Source organism: Entelurus aequoreus, linkage group LG09, assembly GCF_033978785.1.
Source record: "Entelurus aequoreus isolate RoL-2023_Sb linkage group LG09, RoL_Eaeq_v1.1, whole genome shotgun sequence".
Classification (NCBI taxonomy): domain Eukaryota; kingdom Metazoa; phylum Chordata; class Actinopteri; order Syngnathiformes; family Syngnathidae; genus Entelurus; species Entelurus aequoreus.
Window position 1 is genome coordinate 11,530,220 of NC_084739.1, and position 15,025 is coordinate 11,545,244.

General features: G+C 37.7%; 1 protein-coding gene across 1 annotated transcript in view; it reads right to left on the reverse strand.

The window, feature by feature from the left end:
* Positions 1 to 8,684: 8,684 nt before the first annotated feature.
* Positions 8,685 to 15,025, reverse strand: part of chst3a (carbohydrate (chondroitin 6) sulfotransferase 3a) — an 11,059-nt gene continuing 4,718 nt past the window's right edge. Inside the window, 1 exon segment of the mRNA XM_062058051.1 lies at positions 8,685 to 10,114. Within this exon segment, the coding sequence (XP_061914035.1) occupies positions 9,418 to 10,114 (697 nt within the window). The 3' untranslated portion in view covers positions 8,685 to 9,417.

The window sequence follows — 15,025 nt, forward strand, 5'->3', positions numbered from 1 at the left end:
CAAAATGGCCCCCGCTTGCTTTGATTTGTCAGTGTGCGGCCCTCAGTGGAAAAAGTTTGGACACCCCTGCCTTTAAGGAACGGATCCCAGAGGTTTCACAAGGCGAACACTCCCAAGGGAAGGAATTATACAAACTCGAATGAGCTCTTTTGAGATGCGAGGCCTTGGGGCGATAACATCTGCAGGAGGTTGAGGACAAAGGACAAGTTTGTTGGAACTGTGATATAAAATACTTCAATGTGACAGCAAACTTGTGATAATTACAATTTACATTAAAAAAAAACAATTTCGTTACTTCAGAATGCAGACTTGGTTCAGACTTGACCTTTGGGGCAGTGTAGCTCGGTTGGTGCCAGCAACTTGAGGGTTCCAGGTTCGATCCCCGCTTCCTGCCGTTGTGTCCTTGGGCAAGACACATTATCCACCTGCTCCCAGTGCCACCAACACTGGCTTAAATGTAGCTCAGATATTGGGTTTCACCATGTAAAGCGCTTTGAGTCACTAGAGAAAAAGTGCTATATAAATACAATTCACTTCACTTTACACAACAAGGGCCGCTTATACTTCTACTAACATTAATGGGAAAAAAGTCATTGGCAAAAAAAAAAAAAAAGAATGATTCAGGTCTCTGTAGACGCCTGAAAGAGTCAACTGTATGGCTCCCTTGTTACTTCACTGTACACATTATGCTGTTTAAATACTTCCCTGTGACCTCCCGGGGGCACCTCAAGACACACTTTGTTGCAATGCTTTCATGTTCACCATCTAGAGGCCGGGGGATAGTAGAGGCCCAAACATATACGCACCCAGAATGTATATCCTTTTTCCACGAGCTGTACGGCAATTTGAGCCGAGCCCGAGCCAAAGTGGACACAATGCTGCAATTGATGCAGAGTCACAGTGGATACCTTCATAAGCCGTCAAGAGGAACAGTTAACGCCACAGCACCTGGGTTTGACTTAAAGGCATAGTACACGTTTTAGCCTTTTAGCCTATGAATCTCATAAATCATGAAAGGCATGGAGTATATTGTACAGCAGGGGTCACCAACGCGGTGCCCGCGGGCACCAGGTAGCCCGTTAGGACCAGATGAGTAGCCCGCTGGCCTGTTCTAGAAATAGCTCAAATAGCAGCACTTACCAGTGAGCTTCCTCTATTTTTTAAATTGTATTTCTTTACTAGCAAGCTGGTCTCGCTTTGCTCGACATTTTTAATTCTAAGAGAGACAAAACTCAAATAGAATTTGAAAATCCAAGAAAATATTTTAAAGACTTGGTCTTCACTTGTTTAAATAAATGTATTAATTTTTTTACTTTGCTTCTTATAACTTTCAGAAAGACAATTTTAGAGAAAAAATACAACCTTAAAAATGATTTTAGGATTTTTAAACACATATACCTTTTTACCTTTTAAATTCCTTCCTCTTCTTTCCTGACAATTTAAATCAATGTTCAAGTAATTGTTGTTTTTTTTTATTGTAAAGAATAATAAATACATTTTAATTTAATTCTTCATTTTAGCTTCTGTTTTTTCGACGAATAATATTTGTGAAATATTTCTTCAAACTTATTATGATTAAAATTCAAAAAAATTATTCTGGCAAATCTAGAAAATCTGTAGAATCAAATATAAATCTTATTTCAAAGTCTTTTGAATTTTTTTTTACATTTTTGTTCTGGAAAATCTAGAAGAAATAATGATTTGTCTTTGTTAGAAATATAGCTTGGTCCAATTTGTTATATATTCTAACAAAGTGCAGATTGGATTTTAACCTATTTAAAACATGTCATCAAAATTGTAAAATTAATCTTAATCAGGAAAAATTACTAATGATGTTCCATAAATTGTTTTTTTAATTTTTTCAAAAAGATTTGAATTAGCTAGTTTTTCTCTTCTTTTTTTTCGGTTGAATTTTGAATTTCAAAGAGTCGAAATTGAAGATAAACTATGTTTCAAAATTTAATTGTCATTTTTTTTCGTGTTTTCTCCTCTTTTAAACCGTTCAATTAAGTGTAAATATCATTAATTATTAATAATAACATAGAGTTAAAGGTAAATTGAGCAAATTGGCTATTTTTGGCAATTTATTTAAGTGTGTATCAAACTGGTAGCCCTTCGCATTAATCAGTACCCAAGAAGTAGCTCTTGCTTTCAAAAAGGTTGGTGACCCCTGTTGTAGTCATGGTCAAAAGTTTGCATAGACTTGTAAAGAACATAATGTCATGGCTTCTTAAGTTTCCAAAAATTTCTACAACTCTTATTTTTTTGTGATAGAGTGATTGGAGCACATACTTGTGGGTCACAAAAAAAAATTATGAAGTTTGGTTATTTTATGAAATTATTATGGGTCTAATTAGGAGCGAAAAGGTGAGGCCTTTAATCCCAGGAACACCACACCTACCGTCAAGCATGGTGGTGGTAGTAGTATGCTCTGGGTCTGTTTTGCTGCCAATGGAACTGCTGCTTTACAGAGAGTAAATGGGACAATGAAAAAGGAGGATTACTTCCAAATTTTCAGGACAACCTTAAGTGGGTAAAGTGTCTTGCCCAAGGACACGACGGCAGTGACTAGGATGGCGGCAGCGGGGATCGAACCTGCAACCCTCAAGTTGCTGGCACGGCCGCTCTACCAACCGAGCTATACCGCCCCAAATGGTGATGTTGCTCGCCAAAGACCATAGCCTACAGGTACCATCCAAAAAGTTAGCACCACGATTTGTTGGACCTTATCCCATTGTCTCCATCATCAACCCAGCTTCTGTTAGATTGGCTCTCCCACCCTCGGTCAAGCGACACCCCTTGGTCCACGTGTCCCAGATCAAGCCGGTGGCGGAGAGCGCCTGTCCCACTGTACCCCTACCCTCCCTCCTAGGTTCTTGGAAGATGGTGACCCGGTTTGGACGGTTAAAGAAATCCTCAGGGTCCGTCGACAGTGTAGGGGGCTCGTGTACTTGGTCGACTGGGAGGGATTCGGTCCGGGGGACAGATCTTGGGTACCAGCCTCTACCTCTACCCCTCTCTTCTCGAGAATTTCTACCGTGCCAACCCGGATGCTTCCAGGCGCTCGTCGGGTGCGTTGCCTAAGGAGGCGCGTTTTCGAACCCGCTTTTCCTCAGCAGCAAGTTCTACGCCGGGATGTCGTTAACTCTTCGCAGTTAGCATTCCGTCTCTGGCTTCCCTCGTGTACTAGCTCTTCCTGTCCTACTTGTTTTCCCGCGTCTCATGTCCTTTGTGCTTCCCACAGTACCCTGCCAGTGCCGTGTGCTCGAGTTGTGTATCCCGACTTCCCTCTGGACTTTGGACTGTTTTCCCCGATCCTCGACCCTCGCTTGGACACGGACCTCGTGGCTTCTCTCCAGCCCCCAACCGTTCGCCTGCCCACGGACACTCTCTTTGCCTCGCCCCTCTGGACTGACGAAGGATCCATCCAACACGCACTCACAACCCTTGGTAACATTCACATTGTAAATTTACACACCGTCCTTCACCAAACATATAAACATCCCACACACTCATCAAAGGTTCCAATAAACCTGTAAACCTTTGATTGATTGATTGAGACTTTTATTAGTAGGTTGCACAGTGAAGTACATATTCCGTACAATTGACCACTAAATGGTAACACCCGAATAAGTTTTTCAACTTGTTTAAGTCGGGGTCCACTTAAATTGATTCATGATACAGATATATACTATCATATATACTATCATCATAATACAGTCATCACATAAGATAATCACAATGAATTATTTACATTATTTACAATCAGGGGTGTGGAGGGGGTGGGGGGTAGGATATGGACAGCAAGTAGTGGACATATAGAAAGAGAGAGCGAGAGAGAGAGAGAAAGAGAGCGAGAGAGAGAGAGAGAGAGAGAGATCAGAAGGCATAAGAAAAAGTATCTGCATTTGATTGTTTACATTTGATTATTAGCAATCCGGGGAGGGTGTTAGTTTAGGGTTGTAGCTGCCTGGAGGTGAACTTTTAGTGCGGTTTTGAAGGAGGATAGAGATGCCCTTTCTTTTATACCTGTTGGGAGCGCATTCCACATTGATGTGGCATAGAAAGAGAATGAGTTAAGACCTTTGTTAGTTCGGAATCTGGGGTTAACGTGGTTAGTGGAGCTCCCCCTGGTGTTGTGGTTATGGCGGTCATTTAAGGAAGTAGTTTGACATGTACTACCTGATCTTCCTCATGGTGTCGTCTCCTTCCACCCCTGTTGAACGTAAGAATTTGGTTCACATTCGACACAAACGTCGATATTTTTTTTGTAATGTGAACGATTTTATAAAAAGATTGTCTTTGACCCATTTTGTTCACATTCCACACAGCTAAAAGTCACACTTTTCGTAATGTGAACCAATACATAAACTGATCGTATTTGACCCATTTCGTTCACATTCGACACAGATATAAGTCCGATTTTCTTTATAAAGTAAACGATTACATTAAAAGACCGTATTTGACCCATTTTGTTCACCTTCAGCACAACTAATAGTCACGTGTTTTGTAATGTGAACGACTACATACAAAGATCGTATTTGACCCATTCATTTCACATTCGACAAACCTAAAATCAATGTTTTTGTAATGTGAATGATGACATAAAATTATTGTATTTAGTTTGTAATTGACACAGCTACACATCATTTTTTTGCTAATGAAAACGACTTTATAAAAATATATTTGACCCAATTTGTTCACATTCCACACAGCTAAAAGTCACATTTTTTGTACCGTGAACGACTCTATAAACTGATCGTATTTGACCCATTTCGTTCACAAATATAAGTCAGATTTTCTTTATAAAGTGAACGATTACATAAAAAAACATCGTATTCGACCCATTTTGTTCACATTCTACACAGCTAAAAGTAACATTTTTGTTATAGGAAACTACTACCGTATTTTTCGGACCATAGGGCGCACCAGAATATAAGACGCACTGCCGATGAGCGGGTCTAGTCAGGTCTATTTTCATACAAAAAGGCGCACCGGATAATAGGGCGCATTAAATAAGTGTTCCCATAACAAGAAGATAGAGAAAAAGAAGAAGCTTATCAACTACGGCGTCGGCACGGACTACAAAGGCGAACACGCGCAAATTTTCTGGACTTATGCCGATCCCAAATACAGATCAGCAGGTACCAGAAGGTAAGAAAAGTTGCTTTTGCATAATATTGCGAAACAAAACGCCAGATAATATGTCTTAACCGTATACACACACCATAATAATACTCGTATGTTGAAGCACAGTACAATCCATCCAAAGTCGTACTAAAACATGTTGATAGATTTTTTAACGCCGTGTGTAACGTTCTATATTTTCAATGGAACATATAAAATGTTGGTGTTTACTTGAGTCATATTGCAGTCTACACGTATCGCTTACGTTTGACTGCCATCCACTGGTCACACTTATCATGACACCATGTACCAAATACAATCTCTTCGAGGTCGGTGAGCACAAACAGAATTATTCCGTACATTAGGCTAGGGATGGTGTTCGAAACCGGTTCTCCCGGTTGTTCGATAAGAAAAGAACCGTTCGATAAGAAAAGAACCGATTCCATGGACTCAAATCCCTTTTTGAGAACCGGTTCCCGTTATCGAGGCCACTATAGTAAAGAAAAATAGTTTTTTCTTTATTTGAATACCTGGGAACGAATCCCGTCCCACAGGAAATGCCCTGTGGAACATCACAGGAAATGAAGTAGCTCAGTCTAATGACTGAGCTACGTCATTTCCTGTGATGTCACACAAGCAGCAAAAATAATGGACCGGAAAAAAACGCCTCAAGGCATGGCTATTCACCTATAGTGATCACAGAGACAGGTTGTTTTTGTGTTACTGTATATATTTGTTTTTCTGAAAAATCCTACTTAATATACTTTGGGTAACAACAGTCAATATTTATTTATTTTATTTTTTTAGGGGGGTAACAGTCAATATTTATTTATTTATTTAATTAAATTTTTTTCTTACAAAATAAAAGTGAGCTTTTTTTAAACCAAATAACCTATCTGGATCCGATAAGAGAATCGATAAGGAATCGGTTCGATAAGAGGATTCGATAATGGGCTCGAACTCGATCATTCCTTATCAAACATCATCCCTACATTAGGCGCACCGGGTTATAAGGCGCACTGTCGATTTTTGAGAAACAAAAAGGGATTTCAACTGCGCCTTATAGTCCGAAAAATACGGTACATAAAACAATCCTATCTGACCCATTTTCTTCACATTCGACACAAACGTCAATATTTTTTCTGCAACGTAAACGACTTCATAAAAAAAGAATGTCTTTGAACAAAAATCTGCACAACATGATCTTTAATATTCTAGAAATCCTTTACAAAGACTTCGTATTTCACACGCTGCTACGCGTAACGGCGTGACACATGATCCTTCCGTGGAAACGGCATTTGGACTCGCCGCGACAATGGCTAAAAATCACTTTACCTGAGTGGAAGCCGACAGACAGACAGACAGAGCACATCCTTCTATTTGTTTTCTAGGGCAGGTCGATCACAGCATGAGCATAAATATTGACACACAAAACAAACAATCTTACACGGCAACGGGAGTCAATCCCTGCAAGTCTAAGAATAATCGGCTCTCAGTTAAAATCTCTTCAAAGGACACTTTTCATTGCAAGGACACGAAGCTGACACTTGTACAAAGTACACAAATAAATATGTTACTTACCATTCACAAGGCACTTGGCTTGTAGGCAGTGATTAACAGGCAAAATGTGACAAATACAGTCGTGGTCAAAAGTGTACATACACTTGTAAAGAACATAATGTCATGGATGTCTTGAGTTTCCAATCATTTCTACAACTCTTTAATTTTTTTGTGATAGAGTGATTGGAGCACATACTTGTTGGTCACAAAAAATAAATCATGAAGTTTGGTTATTTTATGAAATTATTATGGGTCTAGTTAGGAGTGAAAAGGTGAGGCCTTTAATCCCAGGAACACCACACCTACCGTCAAGCATGGTGGTGGTAGTATTATGCTCTGGGCCGGTTTTGCTGCCAATGGAACTGGTGCTTAACAGAGAGGGATTGGAGCACATACTTGTTGGTCACAAAAAAAACATTCATGAAGTTTGGTTCTTTTATGAATTTATTATGGGTCTACTGAAAATGTGAGCAAATCTGCTGGGTCAAAAGTATACATACAGCAATGTTAATATTTGGTTACATGCCCCTTGGCAAGTTTCACTGCAATAAGGCGCTTTTGGTAGCCATCCACAAGCTTCTGGTTGAATTTTTGACCACTCCTCTCGACAAAATTGGTGCAGTTCAGCTAAATTTGTTTTTTGTCTGACACGGACTTGTTTCTTCAGCATTGTCCACACGTTTAAGTCAGGACTTTGGGAAGGCCATTCTAAAACCTTAATTCTAGCCTGATTTAGCCATTCCTTTACCACTTCTGACATGTGTTTGGGGTCATTGTCCTGTTGGAACACCCAACTGCGCCCAAGACCCAACCTCCGGGCTGATGATTTTAGGTTGTCCTGAAGAATTTGGAGGTAATCCTCCTTTTTCATTGTCCCATTTACTCTCTGTAAAGCACCAGTTCCATTGGCACCAAAACAGGCCCAGAGCATAATACTACCACCACCATGCTTGACGGTAGGAATGGTGTTCCTGGGATTAAATGGCCTCACCGTTTCTCCTCCAAACATATTGCTGGGTATTGTGGCCAAACAGCTCACACTGCAAAAACTGCAATCTAAGTAAGATTAAATATCTCAAATAAGGGTGATATTTGCTTATTTTCTGTCTGATAAGATAATTCTTCTCACTAAGCAGATTTTATGTTAGAGTGTTTTACTTGTTTTAAGGGTTTTGGTCCTAAATGATCTCGGTAAGATATTACAGCTTGTTGCTGATATTTTATGACCTATATTGAGTAAAACATGCTTAAAACTAGAACATCAACTGTTGCAAAGCTGTGCAAGTATAAAACTACTTTTTTAAAGTAATAATTTCTATTCAAGCATGAAAAAAAAAATCACGATGTCAAGACAATGGCACTAGCATTTACTTAATTTAAGAATATTTTCAACATATTGAGCAAAAAGGTCTCTTTTTTTTCTACCAGGAAAAGTGCACTTGTTATTAGTGAGAATATACTTATTTTAAGGTATTTTTGGGTTCGTTGAAGTTAGCTAATTTTACTTGTTTTGGAAAGTCTTGACAAGCCAAATGTTCTTGTTCTATTGGCAGATCATTTTGCTTAGTTCAAATAAAATACCCCTCATTTCTGTATTTTTTTTTCTTGTTTTTGAACACTGACTTTTTGCAGTGCATTTTTTGTTTCATCTGACATCACAAGGACAAAGATAAGACCTTCTGGAGGAAAGTTCTCAAATCATCAGCCCGGCGGTTGGGTCTTGGGTGCAGTTGGGTGTTCCAACAGGACAATGACCCCAAACACAGGTCAAAAGTTGCAAAGGAATGGCTAAACCAGGCTAGAATTAAGGTTTTAGAATGGCCTTCCCAAAGTCCTGACTTAAACGTGTGGACAATGCTGAAGAAACAAGTCCATGTCAGGAAAACCAACAAATTTAGCTGAACTGCACCAATTTTGTCAAGAGGAGTGGTCAAAAATTCAACCAGAAGCTTGTGGATGGCTACCAAAAGCGCCTTATTGCAGTGAAACTTGCCAAGGGACATGTAACCAAATATCAACATTGCTGTATGTATACTGTGGGAAGCAGATCAGAATCATATCCATATTTAAGTGTTACTTCTTTCTAAACTCCTATAGTCATATAAAGAATAGCTAGTATTCTTCCTTCTTTTGAGTCTCATAGTTAGGTGTCGGCCTTCTAGATTGGAATGTGTCAGAGTAGAGATAACTCGGAGTAGTCTAAACAAAGGGAGTGGGGGCGAGGGACAGAGGGAAGATCACGGGACTTCCAGGGGTTTGAGAGGAGACCGAGCTAGACCGGGCGAGGGAACGGTGGTGTGCTAGATTGGTCTCACGTTTGTCCTCTAAGCTTGGAGAATAAACCACAAAATACCAACTACTGCCTGTTGATTGACTATAAACATCAGCTTATTGCCATTAAAAGAATCTGGGACAGACTAGCAATTTGAATTCCCCATTGGAGGAATGCTGGTCGACGCAACAATACTTTTGACCCAGCAGATTTTCAGTAGACCCATAATAAATTCATAAAACAACCAAACTTCATGAATGTTTTTTGTGACCAACAAGTATGTGCTCCAATCACTCTATCACAAACAAATAAGAGTTGTAGAGATGATTGGAAACTCAAGACAGCCATGACATTATGTTCTGTACAAGTGTGTGTAAACATTTTGACCACGACTGTACATTTTGGTCCGTGCAATGAAGGCTTCTCATGGCTCCCCGCGTCACTCACACCTTCATGTTTTAGTGAAACGTCTTGTCTTCCAGCAAACTGATGGACTTATTGAGCAGCATCTTTGCGTCGTCCACAAACTTGTAGCCAAACAGCTTCATGGTGGGTCCGCACAGTCGCTGCACCATCTGAGCCAGCGTGAAATGAATGCTGAACCTCCATTTTTCCGCCTGCTCCGAGGAGTTTTTCTGGGTGGAATAGATTCCGCTGTCTCCCTCTGTAGTCTGGGTGTTCTTCAGAATCCACTCCCGGGCTTGGGCACTGAAGGGGATGCCAGTGAACCGGTACATCTCCTCGGCTTTCTGCATGGGGTACCGGGCGATGTCCTCGTAGCGTACCAACATGTAGCGTCTCCTCAACCAGCCAGGTTGGCTCAGCCCCAGCTCGGCGGACCATCTGATATTTTCACAGTTTCCCTGCAGCCGCTTCACCTCGTCGTCGTTCTCGGGCACGCGGCCGCTCTGCATAAACGCCTTCCACGTTTTGTACTTGGAGGAGAACGCCACCATGCGCGACGCTAATATGGCGCGTGGGTCTCGGACCAGCTGGATTATTTTAACGTTCAGGCGAGGGTCCTCCACCAGAGGCCGCAGGGTTTCCCACTGGTGGACGCGCACGGTCTTGATGGCGTGGTGATGTTTGGAAAGGCAGGACTGGGAAGCCAGGGTCAGGTTGAGCGGACCGCAGCGGCGGTTTTTGCAGCGATACCTACAGCGAAAACAACGATATGTACAGTGTAAGTGAGTAAACCCTCAAAGGATAATACTGTGGAAATAAATAGGAATATATTTTAGAGTAGTCAGTGTACACTGATCTACTAAAGGTGTGTGTGTATTAAAACCCAACATGTTGAAAGAGCCATATTGGACCAAAAATACAAAAAAACGAATCTGTCTGGAGCCGCAAAAAGTTAAAAGCCTTATGTGAGCATTATAATGAAGGCAACACATTATGTAAGTGTCTATATTAGTGATATTAGCCTACTATCAAAATTACTTTAGAAGTCTTCTTTATCATTCATACACCAGTGTTTCCCACACATTCATTTATTTGTGGCGGCCCGTCACGAAAGAATTATGTCCGCCACAATTATTTTATTTTTTTTTGTCCTGTCCAGCTTCTCAGGCAAATCATATAGTTGATGTAGATGCCCATATAGGCTGTTCAGATTTACTTTACAAAAGAGAAGTGTAGGATACTTCTCTTGTTGCCTTATTTGTATTTGACCACTACTGTTTTCTCTTTATTTGTTACTGACTGTGGCAGGACACCTCTGCCTCTGTTTCACTTTATGTTGCTGGTAAATAATATGGTTGTAGTAGTAGGCTAAAGTTAAATTATTTAGTATGCACTAATTAAAGGAGCAGAGCTTTAAGAGACATTTTAGCTTTTATATTTTATAAGATATATTTTTTGTAAGAACCACGATTAATAAATATATTTCAGTGAATAACTTATTGTTCAAATCTGTATATAAATGTGTACACAAAGTGTTGTAATTATATTGTAAAATGGATGGATGGATGGATGGACGTTTAAAACAAAACTGTTATTATTAATTAGTAAGTATACATTTTTTGAGCCTTTTTAGAGAAAATCATATTGTAGTAAATTATGCAAATTACTCGATGATGTCATGGTGACCACACCCATAGCCACGCCCCCACCGCCACAGGTATGTTGGCAGTTTATGGGAAACACTGTATACCAAATAAAATATGGTGATGTACGATATATTATTATCACAAGAGGCTGCAGTATTTATTGTGATATGGATTTTAGGCTATATCACCCAACCCTAGCCTGAGCAAATCAGTGGTCACAATACTGAGCAGCACCCTCTGATTGGTTTGGTCTCATCTAGAGGCTAATACTACAGTAGTATTCATATTTTTAATTCATTCAGCCTTTGAAAATGCTTAACTTAGCCCAAAAATACATATATGCTTGTGTGGGGAGGCGTGGCCGACAGACCGACAGCGAGGCGTGCCGGGGCCGACTCCGAGATGGCGGCGAGGAGGCGGGACAGCGGCAAGGCTGGGCGCGCCGGGATCGACGCCGCAAACGATATCAGGTGCGTGGATCGCCCAGCTGGGCACAATCGCATAATTGTTCCGCACTGTGTAAAAGAGCGGCGGCCGTGAACGTGAGGAGGAGAGTTGGAGAGCGAGTTGGAGAGCGAGAAGCAGATGCTGAGCGCGAGAGGCAGAGAGCCCAAGGAAGACGACGACGTGGAAAGCTGAAAAGCGAGCGGAAGAGCGAGCAGGCACACGGAAAAGCTGAAAAGCAACCAGGCAAGAGACTTATTTATTGAAAAATAAAGAAAGTCAAAACCTGCTCGCAGAGATGTCTGTCCTTGATGGTCCGTGGAACCCGCACGACGGCAGAAGACTGCCACAGCTTGAAAGAATCTGCGAGACAGCCGCATACTTCGAAGCGCTTTTTATTATTGTTATTATTATTATTATTATTGTTGGTATTATCTTGGATGTGTGTTTAGGCTTGTTATGATGGAAAATTGCCATGCAGCCCTGAAAATTCTCCAGACAATACCCCATAACGCAGGGGTGTCAAACTCATTTTAGCTCGGGGGCCCAAGGAGGGAAATCAGTGCACACGCGGGCCGGACTATTAAAATCATGGCATCAAAACTAAAATATAAAGACAACTTCAGATTGTTTTCTTTGTCTTACTTTGGCCAAAAATAGAACAAACACATTCTGAAAATATTACAATAAAAATATAGAAAAAAATACCGGCAGCGGTAAAGTTTAGATCCATGAAGGAAAGAAGAAAGTGAATGAATGTTTATAACAGAATAAATGTACATATTTGTTAGCTTTTGTGTTATTTTTTAAAAATGAATTAAGTAACGTTTATGACAAACTTTTTCCAAAACAAAATATAGAATGTGAGATATAACAGGATAATGCATACATTTATCATTCGTTACAAATACGGTTACAAAAAAGTGGCACCCCAAAAATTTACTGTGGGACCCCATTTTTATGAAATTTCCTAGCACCAATACTGATGGAGTATTGGTGCCTGCAAAACAGCAGCAGGAGGCTGTGGCCTGCGGGCCGGTTCTAATACTAATCAAATATCACCCCGGGGGCCATAGATAATTCATTCGCGGGCCGGATCTGGCTCGCGGGCCTTGACTTTGCCACTTAGGCCATAATGACAATGTAAAAAAAAGTATATTTTTTTTGCGCGTATTTAATAACAAAAATATATATTTTTATTTTTATTTTTAATGAACTTTGCTGATTTTGAAAACAGAAAACTTTACACATTGTCATCATTGTCTGTACAATTTTGAGGACAAAAATGAATTAATTCCATTTTAGTATAAGGCCGTAACATAACAAAAAGTGAACTGCTGTGAATATTTTCCGGATGCACCATTGATAAAACACATTTCTTGGTGCTCATTTGTAATAATAATAATACCTGTAATAATAAATTTTACTTATAAGGCGCCTTTCTGGGCACTTAAGTACACCATACATTTGTACCAATAACTGTTGTGTGTTGATTTATTTTTTGTAGATAGTAAATGCGTACAGCTATGCAAACTCCACACTGATTACTCTAAAGTACAAATGTAATTACTGTATTACCGTATGTTGTTCTTTTTTTGTTTAAACCAGGGGTTCCCAAACTTTTTGACTAAAAAAATCTGGCCGTATATATATATATATATATATATATATATATATATATATATATATATATGTATATATATATATATATACATATATATATATATATATATATATATATATATATATATATATATATATATATATATATATATATATATATATATATATATATATATATATATATATATATATAAATATATATATATATATTTTTTATATATATATATATATATATACATACATATATATATATATATATATACTTACACACATATATATATATATATATATATACATATATATATATACTTACACACATATATATATATACATATATATATATATATATATATATATATATATATATATACTGTATATATATATACATATATATATATATATACTGTATATATATATATACATATATATATATATATACACATATATATATATATATATATATACACATATATATGTGTATATATCTATATATATATATATATACACACACATATATATATATATATATATATATATATATATATATATATATATATATATATATATATATATATATATATATATATATATATATATATATATATATATATATATACACATATATATGTGTATATATCTATATATATATATATAGATATATACACACACATATATATATATATATATATATATATATATATATATATATATATATATATATATATATATATATATATATATATATATATATATATATATACATACACACATAATAATACCTGGGATTTATATAGCGCTTTTCTAAGTACCCAAAGTCGCTTTACATGTTAAAAACCCATCAATCATTCACACCTGGTGGTGGTAAGCTACTTTCGTAGCCACAGCTGCCCTGGGGTAGACTGACTGACTATATATATATATATATATATATATATATATATATATATATATATATATATATATATATATATATATATATATATATATATATATATATATATATATATATATATATATATATATATATATATATATATATACAGTATATATATACCAGAGGTGGGACCAAGTCATTGCTTTGCAAGTCACAAGTAAGTCTCAAGTCTTTGCCCTCAAGTCTCGAGTCAAGTCCCGAGTCAAGACAGGCAAGTCCCGAGTCAAGTCCAAAGTCAAGACTGGAAAGTCTCAAGTCGAGTCCCAAGTCCTGCATTTTGAGTTTCGAGTCCTTTCAAGTCCTTTTAACCACAGACTAATATTTTTACACAGATTGTGTATGCTTTTAAAACGCTGTATTTATTTATTAAAACAAGTGCATTTGAAATTGCAAGAAAAAAAATAGTGCTGACATTGCAATTCATAATAGCACTATTAACAGTAATTTTAATAGTTTAAACAATTGTAAACATTTAACTCATTCCTTTACAGAATAAACACATTTGCAAAAACAAACATTAACATACTATTGGTTGTATTTTATGAAAATAATATTACCACAGAGTTGAGAAGGAGCAAAGATCTTCAATATTTGTATGTGAAAATCACAAATAAATCTTCTGGGGGAGGATGACGCCCCTACAGGGGTTTGGTTTACAAACTTTCAGCCCCATCTAGAACAAAATTCACCAGCCGCCACTGATTATGATGCATTCTCATTTTAGGCAAAATATAAGACAATACTTTCTTAACAGTATAATTGTAACCAGGAATAAGTCTTCAAGTAACAATATTCAAATACTAACATTGTTGGGTAAAACAGCATTTGGTTTTATTCTGAATGTAGTGAAACAGATTGGTGGTTTTAGCTGATATAAAGACTTTCAGGTGTTTATATATGTTTAAGTATTTGGCAGACGCTTTTATCCAAAGCGACATACATAAAAAATACATACATAACAATCACTGTAAACATGATCATTTAAGGGAAGAATGTAATACAAAATATCAATAC